The 20,553-nt window shown below is 37.0% G+C and overlaps 1 protein-coding gene across 1 annotated transcript in view; it reads right to left on the reverse strand.

Moving 5' to 3' along the window:
• Positions 1-20,553, reverse strand: part of ANO3 (anoctamin 3) — a 113,420-nt gene that overhangs the window by 6,465 nt on the left and 86,402 nt on the right. The window contains 12 exon segments of the mRNA XM_019615250.2: positions 995-1,100; positions 1,948-2,028; positions 3,739-3,886; positions 4,239-4,391; positions 4,493-4,638; positions 6,297-6,394; positions 6,898-6,955; positions 7,961-8,072; positions 9,863-9,899; positions 10,819-10,983; positions 11,324-11,464; positions 12,728-12,810. Of these exon segments, the coding sequence (XP_019470795.1) occupies positions 995-1,100; positions 1,948-2,028; positions 3,739-3,886; positions 4,239-4,391; positions 4,493-4,638; positions 6,297-6,394; positions 6,898-6,955; positions 7,961-8,072; positions 9,863-9,899; positions 10,819-10,983; positions 11,324-11,464; positions 12,728-12,810 (1,328 nt within the window).

The following is a 20,553-nucleotide window of genomic DNA, read 5'->3' on the forward strand; positions in this document are numbered from 1 at the left end:
TGGCATGGCAGTGGAGGTTGAACTTTCCCACCAATATTCGGTTACATTTTGCTGCTGTGTGGTAGATAGCAGCAGGGGGGCAGTCTGACAGAATGGTGTCTAACATGGAAGTAAGTACGAAGCAAAGGTGTGTAAATGAGTTCCTCCATGTGGAAAAAACAGCAACCACTGACATTCACAGATGCTTGCTGAATGTTTATGGAGACCAAACAGTGGGGGTGAGCACAGTGAGGTGGTGTGTTTCAGCAGTGGTGACAGCAACAGTGGTCACCTCCACTGGTGCACATTTTATGGGCATGGCATAAAGACTCACTGCTGGTGAAAATGCATCTCTAATGGTGGTGACCATATTGAAAAAGAGTATATTGTAGCAATGAATTTGCTCTATCAATTAGTGTTATTGTGCTCATTGCATCTGTTGAGATTTCCATGGAAATAAATAGGAGGCATTGCTTTTGAAGTGATCTACGTATATGCTCTCATATAGATGGGTATAAAGGAACCATCTATCAGAAATGCTGAAGTCTTATGAAAAATAAAACTAAAGATACAGCTAGTGACCAAAATTCATACGCAACTGCAGGATCTGCCACTAGTCTTTGTTAAGAGCTGGTTATCAAAGTAAGCAACCAGTTCCCCAGACAGTACCTTAGTCAAAGTTAGTACTCATTTCCAGTGTTGTATCAGGGTGCCTTCAAGCATAATTTCCCTGACACACACTTCTGACAACTTTTAGTTGTGAACCATCATGATTTATAAGATGTCTGCTAAAAAAATATGATTTGAGGGGGACTGCAGAAGTTGTGCTTGTTCTATCAATTCAGTTGGAAGTAGCTGAGTGACAGCATTTTGAGGGGAGTGATTTTTTTTTCTCTCAAATACAATATTGAATAAACATCTAACGACAATGACACTCTCCTTATGAGACTATTATAAAAAAAATCAACTCCAACTCTAAAAAGGTAGAAGAGAATTGTTGCATTCTATGACTAACCTCAAAAACGATGATGAAGGCCAGTCGTGCTGCCAAAACATGCCAGAACTGCAAAGTGAATTCATAGGGAGTTGAACTCCAGGGAGGGGCTCTGTAATCTCTGTAGCTGTAAAGCAAAAATAAACTCTTTAAATTAGTCCATGCTCAAAAACCTGGACATGGTGAAAAGCTCTCAAGATTATCCCAGAGCTGGTTAAAAGGAGAGAACTTGACCTGAAAGCATATTTCAAGAGGAATTCAATGAAAAATCACAGCCCACAATATAAATATTAAATATAGCTGCTTTTAAGATGGTAATATTTTGCTTCCAAAAAAACAGAACAAACATTTTCTTTTGTTGTTACACAGCTAGCATCTTGGAGTATTACATTCAAGTGTGTTGACTCTAAATTGGTTCTCATCCTTGCTTATAAGAAGTTGAGATTCTGATGACAAGGCCTGCATAAAGGTAACGTGATTGTATAACTTGGGCTAAGTTAAATCTCACTATAAAACTAAAGCCAAAACAAGAAACGGTGCACTTAATGCAAAGTCAGGTTTAAGTTTTGTGCTCAATTTCTCTTATTTATCTTGCATAACATTTGGAAATCTGGGGTGGATTAGAGGCACAGCAAACATTTTAATTAATAGACCTCAGAATGCTGAGCAAAAATGAAATGAGAATCTTCTGCCAGATTTGCAGCTGGAGAAAGTCCCATAAGAAATAATTCACAGAGGCCAGTAAAACGTGGCTTACAGTAATCCCAAAGAAACTAAGAATATAACATGGGTTTCCATTGGCTTAGTATTGCATCCTACAACACACTTTTCACATCTGAGATTTCCACGTTGAACAGACTTGAACTCAAATACTTTTACTTTTCAAAAGTGAGACTACTCTGCCATTAACTTAATCACTGACTTTCCTTTTAATGTCTATTTGATGTCTATAGGGAGGGAACATCAAAACGTACCGGCAGTATCCTGAATATCCCATTCCAAGTTCACTCAGATCAAACACTGATAAGCTGCTATTGACATATCCTTTTAGACATCTGGAAAGCAAAGACACAGGGTCAGAACTCTTCATAAAGTGGATATAAATTATAAAGCTATATGCTATCACATATTGTGAGGATAATGTTTTGTTTGTTTATTAGGACAAAAGCAATTGTAAAATACTAAGCAGAGAAGCAATTATTGGAAAGAATCAAGTAACTTATGTTTCTAAGATAATAAACGTGATTTATAAATCTATTTTGAGCAAATTTGTCTTTTTTTTTTTCCCTTCTGGATCATCTATCAGCAGTTGCAAAGCAAACCATTTTCCTACTTCACTGTTGCCTTTCAAACCCACTGAACTAAAAGAACGATGGCTAGAGAGACAAAAAGGATTCCTTGTTGTATGGGAACTGCTGAATCACAGCCTGAACCTCTGATTGATCACCTGAGACAAGCCCCAGGAGCAAGGTGAAAGCAATTCAGCTGTGTGATGGGAAAGTGCACCTCTCAGACCCCATTTAAGGGCTGACTGCCACTGGGGAAGGATCTCTTTCTGGACATTGCTCCCTTTGGAGTTTTTTCTATGAATCTAGGACATGGGTGAGCGTTTTCATTTATTTTGGATTATCCCCTTCCACTGTGATAATCCTTCTAGTTATGTGATCTGTAAAATACCAGCCTAACCACGCCACTCTACTGATTGTATATTTGTTGTCAAATCTGCTACTGCTACCAATCATACAACAGCAAAAAAAAAATAAAAAAATTGGGCTTTATGAATGGAATCAAAGGTGAGTTTTGACCAACAATAAGAGTGCACATACACCTAACAGCCATCTTAAACGTAACAACTATTGGTATTAATGATAGAAATCATACAAGTACACTGAATTATGATTAAAGGAGGGAAAATTTTCTACATCTGTCAAAAACTTCGGACACTTAAGCCATCCTGTTCTCCTGAAAATGCATTCTATAATGTCACAAAGGGCATCCTGAGAAGCAAAGAACGTTTAAACAGACAAGGTATCTATTGTATTTCTTGAATCTTCAGGTTTGAGGTGACACTTAAAATTGCTACAGGAAAAATAATTAGGATTCTACAGTTCTCTAGTAAACTAGCAGATTCCATTAAGCAGTAAAAATTTTTCTGCTAAAGTGCTTTTTCATTTGATCCTGTCCTATTCTTTCTGCCCCTAAATTCTCTCTTTCTGGGACACCATAAGAAGAGTATATCCCTATTTTCAACCATTAAAAATGAAGCAATGAGGGAAGGAATGACAAATCCCTGTGGCCTGGGCTGAGGCACAGTTTGTGAACACCACCAAACTGCCTTGCTGTTTTTTTGGTTTTTTTTTTGTCTTCATGCTTTCTCTGTGCTACTTCATCTTGGGAAATGAAGAAGTTAAGTTTAGCTTGTGAGATGCACCATCACAGCTGCAGTATTAGCAAAGAGATAAGCAGGAAACTAGCTTGATTCCCTCCCCTAATGGGACAACAAAGACCAAAACCATCGCAGAAAAGAAGAACAACTCAACTAGGAAGGGCCTACAACTTCAACATTTTTTTGCATTTTCCTGTATGCATTTAGAAGGGAAGTAATGATGGAATGGCTGTCTCGTGTGAAAGACCTGACAAGGTTTGTACAGATGTAAAAAGATAAAATGCTACTGCTCAAATACGTTGACACAGACAGACAGTAGGAAAAGTTTACTTCTACTGAAATAAGCATGTATAAGTAAGTTTAAAAAAATCTTCATTACTTTTCTTGTCTGTATCCTTGATCTGTACAGGGACCATATTTATATGCATAGACAAAACGTGGAATGTAATCAGAAGTGATGGCAATAACAAAGGCATTGGTGATGACAGCCAGTACTCCAATTCCTTCAAGAATCCCATACCAGATACCTAGAAACAAAAGAAATGATGAAGTCAGTGGTTTTTAACAGTCATAAAAAGCCATACTAATGATATTAAAGTCATTACTAGTCACAATCTTTTTCTTTCCTCTTGAGAAAGAGTTACTGACTCAGAAAAGCTAGCCAAGATAAAGTCACGTCCTCACACTCCCACCACTACAGGCTCCACCTGAAAAAATTGCTACAGTACAGCCCAAGCTGCTGAGAAGATATCCCTGATATCTGCAGGCTATCCATCAATTTCACTTTTGACACTGGAAATATTGCAAAGGGCAAGTTACATCAAAGAAGAAGACACAGAGGGATCATACCTTATAATGATAGATATTGGGTTCTCTCACCTATATCTGTTGCTCTTGCAGGCATAGGTCTTCGCCACTGAGTCACAAACTTATATGCGTCCAGCCTTATTTCTATGATATTGTTCAGCAATGCCAGGAGAGGTGCCAGTGGGAAGGCAGCAACAAAGATGGTGGTAAAGCCAAACTGTAACACTAGATAAGCATTTCTGTGATTAGAAATTAGACGTGCAAAAGCATACTTTGAAGTAATTTATTTTTTAAAGATAAACTGACATCTCTATAAATCTGCTTACCCATCTCCAAGTATTCATCCATTAAACCATGGAGGTTCATCGGCTGCAGATTCCAATCTTTCTCCCACTGAGGTAGAGAAATTTTATGCTCCATAGATTGTCCTCTTCTTTTCATTTTGCGTCGTGACCACCAATTCTGTAATAACCTATATTAGACAAATGAAGTGTTCTTGTCTGTACTTGCTCAGTAATTTGCAATTCTAGCTGCTGTTGTTTTGAATGGCCTCTGAGTGTTTTCTGAAGTGTTACATGGAAATATTTACAATATTGTTTAAGAGATTGCAAAGAAATTTCATAAGTTTTCAACTTAACATTATAGTTTTAATTATGCATTCAATATAGCATGTCAAGTGTAACAGGCCTTCTAGAAAATGGAATTGGCTTGCATTGACTTTTTATTTTTTATGTTATTTTAGGAATTTACCTGCATCACTTACTCAAAAATAACAGGAAAAAAATCATGCGTACTGAAAGCATTAAACAAAGAACGCTGTGTTTTTAATCCCCTAAGAGACAAATCAAATAAGTAGAGCTTACTAGCGGTGTTAGGATATACTGACTAGCAGAAAATGCCTATAGTTTTTTTGAACAAACTTAAAGAATCAGATGCCATATGGAATATTTTCCCCTTTAAGCAAGACACGTCTAAAAAAATGCTCTTTGAGCTGTAAATATTTAATATTATTTTATGAAGGTTTGCAAAGGTCCTTTCACAAAGTAGTTATAAATCTTAATAGCCTCACGCATAAAAGTGCTATACAAAGGAAAAATATTACCTAATACAGACATAAGTGGCAATTAAAGTCTATCATTTATTTCTAGATATTACTGAAAGAAAGAGTCAAAGATGGGAAATAACTTCTCTAAGTGTTTTTATCAACAGGCTGCTATTTTTTCTCTCCAACTAACTTAGTACTTTGCTCTTCCTACTGGAGGGCCACAATTACAAACCATAGCTTTGTCAAAACAAAACACTGCTTTCCATGAAGGAACATGCACGTTCTAAAAGAAATTCTAGGCAGAGTTAAAGCAGTGCTGGCTTGTGAAGGCAAGAAGGCTGATACTTCAAGGCTGCTTCTTTTCAGAAATTTGCTTCTCCCAGCAATGCAGTGCATGAATTGCAGACTGACTGCATGCTGTGAGCGTAAACTTTTCTGACATTATCAAGGTTAAGACTGATTAAATTCATCTCTGATGAGCAACCTCTTAATGAAAACAAATTCTTTCAGCTTCAGAAGAACTGTAAGACTCTTGGACCCATCGCACTCTTCAGTACTTGAACAGCTCTGTTTGTACGATGGAAAATAAACTCAAAATAAACAACTTAGCTGGTTAATGGACCTTAAGAAACTTCAGGGCATGGTTACTGCTTCCCTTGGGTGTGAATTTGCAGTGCATGATGGTGAGATGGAAAAAACAAACATTCTCCAAGCATGTCATGTTCTTGAAATAGATATTTTTGCAAAATATGATCATAAAACTATGTAAACAGTAGTAATAATTCCCTGTCACTTTTCAGGGAGGGCTAAAAATTAATACTAACGCTATTTGGAGGGATAATGCAAAACATGCAAGTGTGAACTTGCTCAAGAATTTCACTTTACCTTCTTCTGAAAATATACTTTTAGAGATCAGCAATGCAGCTGCCCACAATCTTCATCAATTAGTGATGATCATAAAAAACAAATTCAGTTAAAGGTAGTGTATTACTCTCCACCTGTATAAAAAATATTTTCCCCTGTTGCTGAATTAACACTAATTTGCAATGGCTATCTGTAAAACAAATACTAACAGCAGTACTTACGGATAGCCTAGCTCCATAAAGTTGTTCCACATTTGTTTCAAAACCATAATAACACCCATCTGCAAACACAGATCTATCAAGCAGCCGCTTGGGTGACACTGAAATGAAACAGATCAGTAGCTGAAGTCAAAGAATTGCTTGTTCACGAGGTGAATGGAACATACAGAAATACATAAGGTAAAAAACACTATCCTCCAGAATATTAAGGAAGTCTAATAACAGAAGCATTAATACATAGTTTAATGGAACAACCTTAAGACATTTTATTTTTTGGAGAACTGGAGTGCGTTATCTGGGCTAAGGGAACATGGGCTAGGTATATGTTAAACAACACAGTTCATTTCATTTAGACCAATACATTTGCATTCATTTCAAAATAACAGAGTAACATTCTATTTGTTATAACCTAGGTCTTGACAGAGACTAAGCAGTGGAATCTCTGATACTACTATTTCCTCTTTCCTATCCTTCGTTATAAATAAGTTTGTTCTTCACTGCACTTAGATGGAATAGTAAATCTTTCAAACTGGATGTAATTCATGTCCAACACTTGTTTCCCTTTTACTCATGGAAATTTCTCAGGAAAAACAGGATTGCTTACCTCTTCCAATCTCCATCTGTTGAAAAGCTTATTGTACTTTCCTGGGCGGCCTGCAAATCTGGAAAACAAGATTTCTGCTTAGTGAACATTCCAAGACCATGCTGTATCAGTAATTATTTCACAACACCCACTGAGCAAACTCATGAAATATAAACAGATTAAATCACACAGGCTTAAATCTGGTATCTGTAGGATATGGGAGTTTCAGAATGCAAACAAGGAAAGAGACAATCATTTTGCAAGAAATCCTAAGCTTTTATTATGACCAGGACAAAAATCCTAGCTACAGAGGTTTTAGATGTTAGATACTCAAACTCTCTAATCTGTGTTTAAGAAGATAAGCTGTTGCAATATGTAGGAATTTACCGCAGCAGAGATTTGCTTGCCTGAGTGAAACGTGCACTGGATTGCACCCACAGACAAAGAAGCATAAAAGAGCTTTCAGGCCCATCACAACAAAACTCTCCAAAGAGATCTAACAGATTCTTGTGTAATGAAATAAATCAAAATTCGTATTGACCTCAATGAAAATTACAGATGAGAAAGGAAAAAAAAAAACATTCTTGATTCCGCCAGACACAAGACAGCAAGACACGAAGAAGTTTAGAAACTGGATGACAAAGGCATTGCTGGACATGCCATTCAGGCATGACCAACAATCTTCACTTCTTTTTTCTTTCAAACAATCTTGAAATTAAATTGTATTATAAATTTATAGAAATGTGCCCTGGGAAATACAACTCAAGGGGAATAAGTGAGGAAAAAAAAATAAAGTGTATCAGAGCAAGGCTGAGTACAGATGTACATTGAGAAAGTGGATTTTCAAAAGTTGTGAATTCTTGTTTCGGTAGGTTCATAGACCCACTAAAAAGTAGCCTTATTACTGTCTCGTTTTTCAGATTTCAGGTGTTCAACCCTTGCACACAGTTACAAACACACATTTTGTGCTATTAGTTATCCTCAAACTGTTGCATTTATGGTTAAAACTGTCAATGTATTTTCTTGAAAGCTGTACAGTTAACAAGGATTATGGGTTCTTTGTGAGTTAGGAAAGATAACTTACCTGCCAAGAAAAAAGGCAATGTAAAAGATGGAACTGTTCAGGTTGACAAACTGGAAGAGGAACATTTTCAAGGCAAAGCTGTTTTCCCATTCAGACTCTGTCCTTGGATGCTCTATGGAAAGACACGGTGCACATTATATAAACAAAAACGAAGTTATGTCGACCCCCCAGAGATCAACTGAAAAACTAGAGATGGTTTCAAGCCACAGTGCTCCCAAAGAAAGCAGGGAGAGAAGAGACAACCAACAGCCAGTTGGTTTCTCACTCAAACACCTCACTCTCTAAACACTTCTGTAAGACAACTATTTCATCCTTCCCACTTCCTCCATCATAACACTTCTGAAATGTCAGACAATTCACAGTGCAGTGAGAAAACAAGGGAGTTCCTTCTGTGTTTTCATTAGAAGGAAATGCAGAAATGTATATTAGGATTACAAGTATTCTATGTGGGTCTACATCGATTTGGATTTTTTCCTCATCATTTGCAGAATGATTGACTTCTGAATTAGAAATAGGTGAAAATGATGAAAATTACCTTTCTTTATAAAAATTTTGTTTCTTTGGTCAATGTATCAAATATGTAATATAGAACATTCACTAAAATTTCAAAGTACATTAAGATTCAGAAATCTAAACAGCATTGATTGTTAAGTTCTAATCTGTACTGTACGGTTGGCTACTTATAAAGATACAGTCTACTTTGAAGTAAATCAGTATATAAATTTAGGGTGCACTAGCTTTGAGTGTGGATGCTGTTGATTCTCAAAATTTAGGATGACCTCTTGCTCTTGGAAGCAGAAAATGTTAGGAAGAGCTCCTACTCTCCTGCACCTGTTATTCCACCATACTTAATTCAAGAAAGCTTTCTTGAAATGGAATTAAATTAATTTTTTAATATACTCTGAAAAAAAATCAGATCATATACAGAAACAAAATTATTATTTTCTTTCCCATTCTCTCCATCTTTTAGTAATTTAATAGATTTAAAAAGTTGAGGAAAGTGGAGAAAAAAGCAAGATCTGACGAAAAACAACAATACTTTCAAGTGTTCTGTTAACTTGAATAAGTTGACTATGCATTTTGCTTCTTTCTAACTTGCCTGGTGCATGGAACCTGATGAAGTTATGAGCTTGTTATTTAATTGATGTTCTTCAATATTTTAACCACAGGAGGGAGCTGTTAAATTTAAGCAGTGAGTTTGCTGTTAAGATCAAGTGCATAATTTCACAGGGGCTGAAAAGACAGCATGGAACAAGAAACACTGAATGGTGAAGTTCACATAGAAGGTCTTAACTGCTGTTATAATTTGCTTTCTATGAATTAAAAAGCTTCATCTGTATGACTGAATAACAAAGAGGAGCTTTAGCATAACTGTGTAATGCAGTGGAATTAGAGCTGCTTTAAAATTTGACGTCATGTTTTTATCTTAGAAAATGTAATCTTAGCCAATTTTTCCATAGCAAAGTTCCAATTAAATAAAAAATAATAAATAATAAAAAAACCAAGCATGCAAATAGCAGCATTTGGGAAAAATTGAAAAAATATATGCTTTAGCTTTTTAAGAAAGAATATGTTTTGACTTTTGTTCTGACAAGAATGTTTTCCTTCTATACTATAAGAACATGGAAAAGTAGAACTATAATCTGAAGGGTGGTGGCAAGGGTGTTGGAACTTGGTGATTCTTGGGGTCTCCTCCAACCCAACCCATTCTGTGATTCTATAATAAGTTTCTTTCTTTTGTATTATTTCTTTAATGAAATCATGGTAGCATTTCTTTTGCTGATATTGCTAATTCACTTGGGGAAATGCCAGCATCTTACAGTGCATGCACCTGTTTTATGGAAATATGAATGTATATGGCATCAGTAGCAAGGACCATATCAGTAGTAAAGATCTACATACCTAAGTCTGTCAGGAGATAGGCAACCTTTTCATACACCTAAAACAGAAAGAAGAGATGATGTAGGTGCAGTATATCTTGTCTGTTATGATGTCTAATGCAGAATGAAGAAATCATCAAAGGCATAGGTGTTTTGTTGCCCTGCAGCACCAAGTGATTTGGGCAGAGAACAGAGGACAATGTCCATAGCTTTGTCTATAATTTTGGTGTGCTTTTTAACTTGAACTGACTCATTTATAACACAGAATTGCATATGTAGTAACAGAAATAAATACACGACAGGTCTATTTTAAGGATTGCATTCTTATTGCAATAAATCCACAGTGTCCTTAACAGAAATAAAAGACACTGTTTGCTGACTTATTGCTCCTTCTTACCTATTCGTGTCTGAAGAGGAAAAGAAAAATGATGCATGCTATTGCATCTATAAAGGAATAGAGTATATGTCAATGTACATCATGCTACCATAGCAAATGATCAAACCTGTGCTGTTATTTGAAAGGGAAAACTTAAACATGAACTGTAAATCACAGCCCTTCCAGGTCTGAGCAACAATGGTATCAAAGTTGCATTTTAATTAAGAATCAATTCATTGATTGAAATCATCAATGAAAAAAAAAAAAAGCAGCAACAACAAAACAGAAAAGGAAAATGAAGTTTTTTTTCAAGAAAACAATGTAGTTGTATTTGGAGAACTGGCTTTTTGTAAAAGGTGCGTGAAAGATTAAAAGGCAAATGTCAAAAGCAGTACTCTGCACCACAGTGACTGGTGATACAAACTAAGATGTCTAGTGACAAATAAAATAGGCAGTAGAGGAAAACATTGATAAACACAATATTAGAAGAGGAAAAAAATCCCTGAAATACTAGCATGCATATCTTTCTGATACCCAGTAAACTGAGTAACCTTGTACAAATTGCTCTTTTAAATAAATCTCTCCATTAGGTGAAGACTTACAACATTGAGTGACATGATGATCATAAAATTGATGCAGACTCCAGTGCCAGATGTTGCAAACTGCCAATACTTCTTGATGAAATACCACTTGAAGGAAGCAAATTGTTCCATGGCTACCAGACGATACACCACGACTGCAAAAACTGCAGTGAGGACTAGTGAAATCTGCAGGTAAGTGTTTATGAGTAGAGAAATTAGAACAAGGAAAACCATATTGGGAATATTTTCCACTGCATCAATAAATTAACAGGAGTTTTAAAGAGGCCCATCTGTCTTGGGAGCAAATTTTGAGAGAATCAAAATATTAAATGGCTGAATTAAAATATTTCTTTCTTGCACTTTTACAAGGTAACAATATCACATCTTGTAAATCAAAGAGATCCCTAAACAAGCAATAATGTCAAACTGATCATTTTACATTCTGAATGAACACATTATTGACTTAGTTCACTATCTACATCAGGATAAGATTAAAGGCTCTAATTCCACTATTGTTAAACCTCACCATGAAGAATATTCCTGAGACAGACACCATCAGTCGACTGAGCTTGTCAGGAAAAGGCTGAAAAGGCTCAGGTTTTCCTGTGATGGGATTTACTCTTTCGACTTGAGAATATTTAGCTTCAAACTGGGGACGCAGTTCTTCCTGGAATAAGAGGAGAGATCTCATTTGGTGTATTATTTCACTGAACTATCAAAAAATCAGGCAGAATGCGATATAAAAAAATACAAATTCTTTTTTTTAATAATGTTCCACTTCAAGTAATTTTTTCTCTTCTGAAAATCCTTTGAAAAGGTGCCAGAGATCAATGAACAAGAGAGAAGTACCCTCCAGTCTGTGAGGGTATGGAAAGGACACAATACTGTTTAAACACCAGTTTCTCTGCAGAAACTGATAAGAACACTATAAATTAATAGCAGTTATGATGGTATTTTTTGTGATATGAAAGGACTTATTAAAAGCTACTAGTTTGTATCTACAGGTCTATGGAAAGCTATAAAGCACATTATGATAAAGTCTCTATTGAATTATACTGCAAGTGAATAAACAGTACAGTTAGGTTACATTAGAGCTATACTCACTATGATTTATGGAGTAAAGTAATAAAATCACTTGATCATTGCTGAAGCTGATAGCAGAATGGCAAAGAGTGAGTTATTGCTCTCAGAAGGATTTAAAAACCACTTTCTGACCCTTTGCTTGCACTCGTTCTGTTTCTAGACAGGATTAAGAACTTTCAAGGATTAGAACTTTACAAGACCGTAGAATTAAAATCTTGTATGGATTTGTGCTGGCATTGGTGGTAGCTCTTGTTCCTCTGTGTGTACATTATTTCGCTCTCTGGAGTTTTAGTTTTTGATCACTGGTAGTAATAGCATCTTTGCCTAGCTGGGTGGCTAAATCGAGCTGTCTGTTCATCCAGTGCCCCATTATGACACTCTTTACAAACACATCTTGTAGAAAGGAAAAACATCAATATACTTCCATTCTTTCCCAATATATACTGAATATATTATATATTTTATTGTTCATTATAGACAGCAATCACTCCTCAAAACTTGAAGCCCTGAATTGGCTTGGCTTGCCAGGAGTGGGCCAATGCTTAAACTTGCACTCTCTTTGAAAAGATCCATCTCTTTACTAAGTTGATAGTTCATGCATTTTATTTCTGCTAAAGAACTCTTTTGTTAACTGAAAAAAAATAAAATAAAAAAAAATCCACTCAGTTTTTCAAAGGGTGCTTTCAACAAATGTAGAAAGACAATGGGATTTGTTCCACAACTAGTGTAAGAACTGCAAATACAATGTGAATGGCAAATTCAGATGGCTGGCATTATGTTTTCCCATCTACACTTGAATAGTGCTGACTGCAAAATTTACAGATTTATTTCTGCTTTATCTTCTTACCTCTTCATCTTCCCAATCTATGAGGTCCCAGTCATAGGTTAATACAGCTCTCCGCCTTTTCCAAAATTCTAGAAAGACTGTAGCTGTGGAAATCATCAACTACATTTAGTTACGGCAAAAGAAAGAAAGAACTCCATGCAGAACTCAGGAGAATCAACATATTGTAACATGATAACTTTCCTTAGACATTTTCTGACTGTTCTGTCCAGGGAACATGAAAACTGTAAATAAATTCATGATAAACACAGTCAAAACTGGAGCACTGTTTTATGACATTCATCTAAAAAATATTATTATTATGCTTTCTGCTATAACTGTACAAACAGAAACCTGTTAATATGAAACACTGTCACCCCTTTTAGATTAATTTCCTTTCAATTTTTGTTCAAATATATTACATGGTTTAAAATCTTTCTCTGAAGAAAAAAGCACATATAGACAATGGTATCTATAAATGCAGAGCAAGATTCTGATCCTATTTGAACAATACCAGAGATGGTTCACTCAGTTACACCAGTTCCTACTGGAGTATCTTCGCTACTAAAATATTTCTTTAAGTAATTATTTTTATCTGTGTGCAAGATCATAATCATAGCCTTCACATAATTTTATGTTCGTGGTAGGTCCTACCAAAATAATTACAACCAACGAATAACTAAGTTTTCCTTACACTGTAGATTGCCACGGAGGTTGCCCATTCTTTTCCACAGAACAAGAGCTATGAAGGGCAAACACCTTGTTTGGATGAGAGCCTTACAGAATGCGGGTTTGCCCAACTTTTCCCCAGAAAATCTCAAACACGGACTGAGAAAATTTGCTTCCTTTTAGGCAGCTTATTACCCAGAATAAGGATTGGATGGTTTTACATTCCTTTGTTTTAACTATTCCTCTAAATGTAGCAACATATATGTACATATAGCTGCAGATATGATTTATCCACGTTATTTTAAACTGAATGGCTAGCAGTTAGAAGTTTACCCCGTACAACTACCTAACAGTGAGGGATATCTGAATAAAAGAAACTTGTTCCTGAATATTATTTCTGGATAGTGTGCTCTTACATCCCTCCAAGCATGATTCTTGTCTCCACCAATTTCATTTAAGTTTTGGGTGCTCGTATCAACAAAAGTACACATCTCTCCTATGTAAACAGAAGTATAGTTTGCACTTGAATAATCTAAAGAAAAAATAACCTTTTCTCATTATCAGTGGAAGGGCTGTTAAAGCCAATGCAGAATGAGACTTAGAAACGTTACAACACTTTTCTTGCACAGCTTTGCAAGAAAAATACTTTCCCAACATGCACACTCTGAGGACTAGGTGCTATACAGAAAATAAACAGTTTTCTACATTCTCAAACAGATAGGAGATATACAACACATCCTTTAAAATAGCATCGGATGTTCCTCTATGCCAGCCTATTCTAGAAAGCATTCTCAACATATCCATTAGACTTGTGCCAAAACTGATATGTTTGGGTCACTTCCCCTCCCCTTTTTGATCATCTGTCTCATCTCTGTTGCGGGTGCCATCTCATCACAGCATTAGAGTGAGGCCGTTGGCTTTTGAACACTTTCATTTGATTTATTAGTTTCAATTCCAATTGTATTGTATTATATTGTATTATAGTGTGTTATCTTGCATTCCGATCTCTTATTTAGTAAATTAATTTGTTTCTCCTCAGATCGTTGCCATTGTTTTGTTGTAAGGCCCATCTCACTACTCTTTTTTCCCTTTTTCCCTTTCCTGGGGTATGGGTCTGTGGGTCCCCTCGCCCTGCTGGTCATGGAAACAGGACGAACCAGCCTGTAAACCACTGACAGTTTGCAATGGCACAAATCAAGTTGTTCATTTAGTTACACTCAAAGGCATAGAAGTTAAGGAAGAAGCCCATTTACGACAAGTAAAATAATGAATTTTGAGTCCCACTGACATCAATTCATGAGTCAGTGAAATAGAAACCAAGCAACTGGCCATTTCTATGGAAAGCCAGCATCTTTCCTGGTTTGCCTTTACTTTCCTACTCTCCTTACCATTGAACCCTTCTAGCTCCCAGTTGCTAGGCATTTCTCCCTGACTCATCTCGTACCCTGATCTCCGCTCTGAAAACGCTAAACCTTGACTTTTCTCAGTCACTTCTGTAGAAAAACAAGGCATACAATAGATGACTAATCTAAACATCAAGAACACTCATGATCTAACAAGGCTTTGATAGGGCACAGTTTCTGCCTAACCCTTCTGCTCATGAGATTCTCTCTCACTTAGATTGCCTCATGTTTACTTTCCTTACACCGATAGATAGTGCTCGTACTGAACTGGAACCTTGAGGCACTTGCTTTCCTCACTCCTTAATCTTCCAGTACACAGAGGACAATGTTTGATGCTTACGAGGGACAGGAAAGAGGGACAGAAAAAGCTTTTCATTGCCAAGAAGAACAAAAGAAAAATGGCTGCTTTTAAACGCTATGAATGGAAATCAGACAGTAGAGAAATAAAACAGAGCAACGCCCAGAGAACCCAACAGTGCTCTGTGAACACACCTCTTCCAAACGCTGTGAAAGAGTCACTGCATCAACATGAGTGGTGTGCTCATTTCCCTAAAAGGTCATTGCAAGGAGGTATTTCTGTAAGGAGGTAGGGGACCTTCTTCACCTTGCCTCTCTGAAGAATTTGGCAACAGGTAGAACCTTCTGAAAACTCCACTCCATTACTTTTTTACTCAGTAGGACTCCCTTGCAGCAAAGGTATGCAATAAAAGCAGTCCTACAACCTTGGTACAACACTGACTACTACAACACAATCTTCAGAATTGAAACTGCTGCTTAATGCACACAGGTTACAGCTGAACAACATGTTTTTCCCCTCTTCCTCGCCTGGAGTACCCAGCCACCTTGTCTCCATATGGCCACAGCTCGGCATCTGCTAACACTTGTGCTCACTGCTGGAGACTTTGCCTTCCAGGAACAGAGGACCAGCATCCTGGCACTGCAATGCAAGTGTATGACACTCAGCCAAGAGCTGAGACACAGAGCACCTTCTCATTAGGCTTTAAGTCACACAGGCAAACAGATTTTGCTTGCAATAGCAGGTGAATTGAACTGTTAACAAATGAATGACCCCTAATGAGACCAGTGCTGAAGTTGACACAATCACACAATTGCAACAGTTACTCTGGAACTGAATTACAGCCTTTTTAAAGTCTTGCTATTTTCAAGTACCATGCAACTATTTATATATACACTTATCAGAACCATAATGCGTGAGTGTTAGTGAAAAGCACAATGTTCAAGTTAGTATAGTAACTCCTTGTCACTTAGTTAATGCTGCATACGATACAAATTTGGAGGCAAATTAGTGGTGCTTATTTTCAGATCTCCTGAGCAATCTGTTAGATGTGTGTCCATCCAGACACAGCAATAAATATGAGATAGATGTCTGCTGATACACACTGCAGAAAATCTCCCTTATGAGAATGCCAGGATTCAAAGAAAACCAAACCCACAATATCAGGCTCTGTCCTCCTTCCTTTTACAGACTGCTGCCTCAAACACCAAAAGGAGCAATAAAAAGGATAAAACCATTCACAGAAATCCTTTTGCTTGTCCCCTGCAGCATATTGTGACAACGCCTCTAGTTGTCCCGTAAGAACATCTTCTCCATATACCATATACTCAACACTTCTCTTGATGACAAGTTATGAAACAGCATTTGCATTTGATTCTTGAAAAATCTGAAGTGGATGCAGATAACAGAGCCATGGCATTCCCACTCAAACACTTCTGAGTCACTCCTCACCACATACCATACCAGTCTAGAATAAATACACACAGAGAACAAAACAATAAAAAAATCACGGCTTGGCTAGATTATCACATTAGTCCTTGTTTTATATAATATACAACAGCATGCTTTTCTTAGCGTAACCTTTCTTTGCTTTATATTATAAAGACTTTTTTTTTTCCCCAGGTTTCACCTCACAGAGCGTAGAACTGGAAACTCTGTGTTAACAGAAAGCCACCTTTTGTTAAATTAACAGTTGTACTGCACATGGAACAAGAGTTTCTACGGTTTACAGAACCAGCCACCCTTCACAAAGGGTTCAGAGACTTTCAAAGGACTTTCAAAGACTTCAGCCAGAAACACTGCAATTTCTGGAACCCTGTAATGACAGAACTTAGTCACAACAATAGGGAAGTTGCTCAGCAATGCCCCACCTCAGTTCACCTGCGCTGTGCATTACTTGCAAGTGTGACACTGCCACATGCATGGCTCATGCACTTTGGTGACTGCGCTCTGGCTGACTGCACTCTGTCACAGCACCACTCCAACACTTGAATATTTTGTAGAGCTCCAAGGTAAGTCTGAGGGGTATTTTTAAAGCTTATTAATAGTGAATCTAATTAAGAACTGCTCTATTCTATAGCATTTGGGAAGCTACTAGGTATTATTGCAGCCAAATTCTATATGGAGCATACCTCTGAGTCAGTTCAGAGTCCCTTTTAAATGCTGGGAGTGAAAAACTCAGTGTATGCCAACTTAAACCAAATTTCTGAGATGAAAGGTACTGCTGCTCTGTTACAGTTTGTGCTGTGTAGTTGTAACAACGGTGTACACTTAGATAGCAATGCTAATGCATTTATACTATGCAACATTCATATTGCTTTTCATAATTTACTGGAAGCTTATAAACTATTTTCTCAGTTTAATAGATAAATTAAGTTTGAAAATGCAATATTCACTGCTCATTAAATTTAGGAGTGTCTAATCCTTGGAAGGCAATCTGAACTTCAGAGCAAATAGCCACTTGTACAAACATCCAGTACATTTCTGGGACCACCATCTGCTACTGCTTCTTTCTGAATATTAGGAGATGATAAACTCTAGGCTTTGCTTTATGCTTTTTCCATCTATTTTTAAATATAAGGGTTTGATAAAGCTTAAAAAGCCCAGTGCACATATGCAACCTCTGCAAATCTGAACGTTAGGGTTAGGGTTAGAGTTAGGTTCCAGACATCTAGGAACAAATAATTAAGAAATCTATTGTGTCAATTGTGTACACTGTGTAATTTATTAGATAAATTAAAGCATCTTCTAACCACAATAATAAGGGAAGTAAAAAGTTCAAGGTTCAGTTTAATGACATGTAAAGAAAGATCCTTTAAATTTATAGCTCTGAAGATTTTATTTTTCCATAAGAAATTCAGATGTTTTTCTGAATAGATGCAGAAGTTTTGCAGATACTACACCTACCACAGGCTCAGTTGTATTAATAAAATGCATATCACAATCATATTTTTTTTCCAATTATGTAAAAATACGTGTTTAAAATACTTAAAATGCCAGTGAATATAACCTGGGGGGGAAAAAAAACAAACAAAAACAACATATATAAGAATTAGGACTCTGCCCAAAAACCAGCAACACTCCCATTGCACTGATATACTGAACAGTGGATATGCTATGACCAAGGGTTTTCAAGATGACTGTTCTTCATCGTTCTTAGTACAGTGTTTGAAAAATTAATGTTTAACATGAAGCTTCTAGTTCTGTATTAGAAAAGAAGTTTCCATTTCACCAATTCAGCACCATCCATAATCCCTGGACTGAATGAGATTTCAATTTGCTCCGGGCAGCATTCATATGACACACCATGCTCACAGTCACAAAACCTTATGTGCCAATTTCTAGGGCTACTTGCAACAATAACAATTCTTCACAATAGAGCATAATTCATTAGCACACTCTTAGTATTGCCACCCTTCCCAGTAAACATGGCCTCAAATGCACCATCCAGCTAGGCATCATAACAGCTTTATATAGAAAGTGGTTTGGGATTATTCCCCTCTTAGTGTGAAGCTTGCTTAGAGAAATATGAAACCTTTTTTCTTTTTTTTTGCAGTTGTTGACCATCAGTACTCTTTTGAGTCACTATTAAAGTCACTAACACTTGATGTAAAGCTTTCAGCATCAACGTGTCAACTACTGACAGTTCTACAGTCCAATGCTTTTTTTAAAGAAGCTTATTTGGATCTTAACTGATTAGTTTTGTTTTGCAAAATAAAATAATTTCTTGCACATTCTCCTATATAGCACATTGTCTCTATATAGCAAAACAACTTTTGAAGTCAATACCATCCAACCCTCAAGCGGAATCGTGTTCCTTTTTCTACTTGCCTTAATTCCCTCTGCCGTAAGTCAAGCTGCAACAACTGCCAGTGCCAACAAGAATGTAACAGAGAGAAGAGAGATGAGCAGGCAGTCAGTCAGCACACCTCTGAGATCCACTGATGGCACCGCATTACCTTCAACATTCACTACGGCATCAAAAGATGGAACAAACAGCTCTGCCCCGAACCTGAAAAGAATCTTGATATCCTCAGCAACACTTACAACACTGGGTGACTTCTCTACAGCGACCAAAGATGCTGCTTCTGTTTCTGCTGGTGTGCCCGTTCACAGTAATGCTGAGAAGCTCTGCACTGACAGGGTGCACCCATCTGACAGCAGCACTCCCCAGTGATAGCCCTTCCACCATGCCCGCCTTGCTCCTCGCAGGCACTGCTCTGGCATCCCCCACAACGATGCAGGATGGTCCTACACCAAACCTCAACATCATTCAGCAGACAGAAGACCTGAAGCATAGTTCTACCAATACTTCTCCTGTACTGTGTAAGGAAGAAGATACCAATAAAGGTAAAAGCTTAACTGAAGTCCAACTAAAGTGGATTAATTAGCGGGGTTGGGAATAGATGATCTTTGAGGTCTCTTCCAACCCAAGCCATTCTATGATTCTACAATAAACTTCTAATGCTGAAATCAAACCTTTTTCTAAAAAACAAGCACTGAACAAGATGCTACATACGATGGATGAATTAATAGGTGACCTAGGGTAGACTAAAACTCACCTAAAGCAAAATGCTGGCATAACTCTTTATCAGCTATCTCACGCTTCATCTACAGACCGGCTGATTCTTATTGCACTTCTGTTATTTTAAGAGTCATACAGAATCCAGCAGCATCCAGTTTCCTCATTTCTAGCACTCCTCAGTGCAGAGAACTAGCAAAAGATGGAAGAACAAATACTAATACAATACAAAGGGTGGCAGCGTGGATCAACAAAGCATAAGTACAGAAATAACATTTCAACCGTGTAGTACATCAACTTATCTAAGTTCAGAAACTTATGACTAAAGGTGGTTTCTTTTAAATACTTCCAAAGGGATTACTCATTTTGTGTTTATTATCAAGCTGAGTATGCTTGGGAAAACAATGGAGCATAAAACTTTCATGGCACTTCTCTATCCTACGGTTCCAAATTGGGCCTTTAGGCAAAGAAAAGATTGCTAGTTACACTAATTTTTGCCATCAGTTAGCTTTCAAGCTCTTCACAGAGGACTGAAAGGCTTCTCCATCATATCCAGTGCAGTAAAGTTTGTACTAAGAGCTGTTGGAGCATCAAGAATTCACATTTCCTATCACAGTTCTAATAATTAGAACATACGCTGTTTTAAATAATGTGACTGAAAAGTAAGAGGGTGGGAGAGTCAGTTCAATTCCAACCGAAAGAAAATACCTGAAAGAAAATTTTCACGAAATCTGAGGAGAAATGCAGTTTTTCTGCTAACCATACAGGTGCAGAAAGCATTTCTGGACTTTTAACCTTTCAAACTAGTATTTTAGAACCTCGCCACTTGAAATTAAGAGGCTGCAATTTTAACTGCTGGTTTAACATACTCACAAATAAATGCACTCAGAGAGTGACTGTTGCTCGCTTATTTCTTTAAACTGAAGGACAGTATTTGATTCTGTAATTAATTTTTTTTTTT

This window comes from Meleagris gallopavo, chromosome 5 (genome assembly GCF_000146605.3).
Source record: "Meleagris gallopavo isolate NT-WF06-2002-E0010 breed Aviagen turkey brand Nicholas breeding stock chromosome 5, Turkey_5.1, whole genome shotgun sequence".
NCBI lineage: Eukaryota > Metazoa > Chordata > Aves > Galliformes > Phasianidae > Meleagris > Meleagris gallopavo.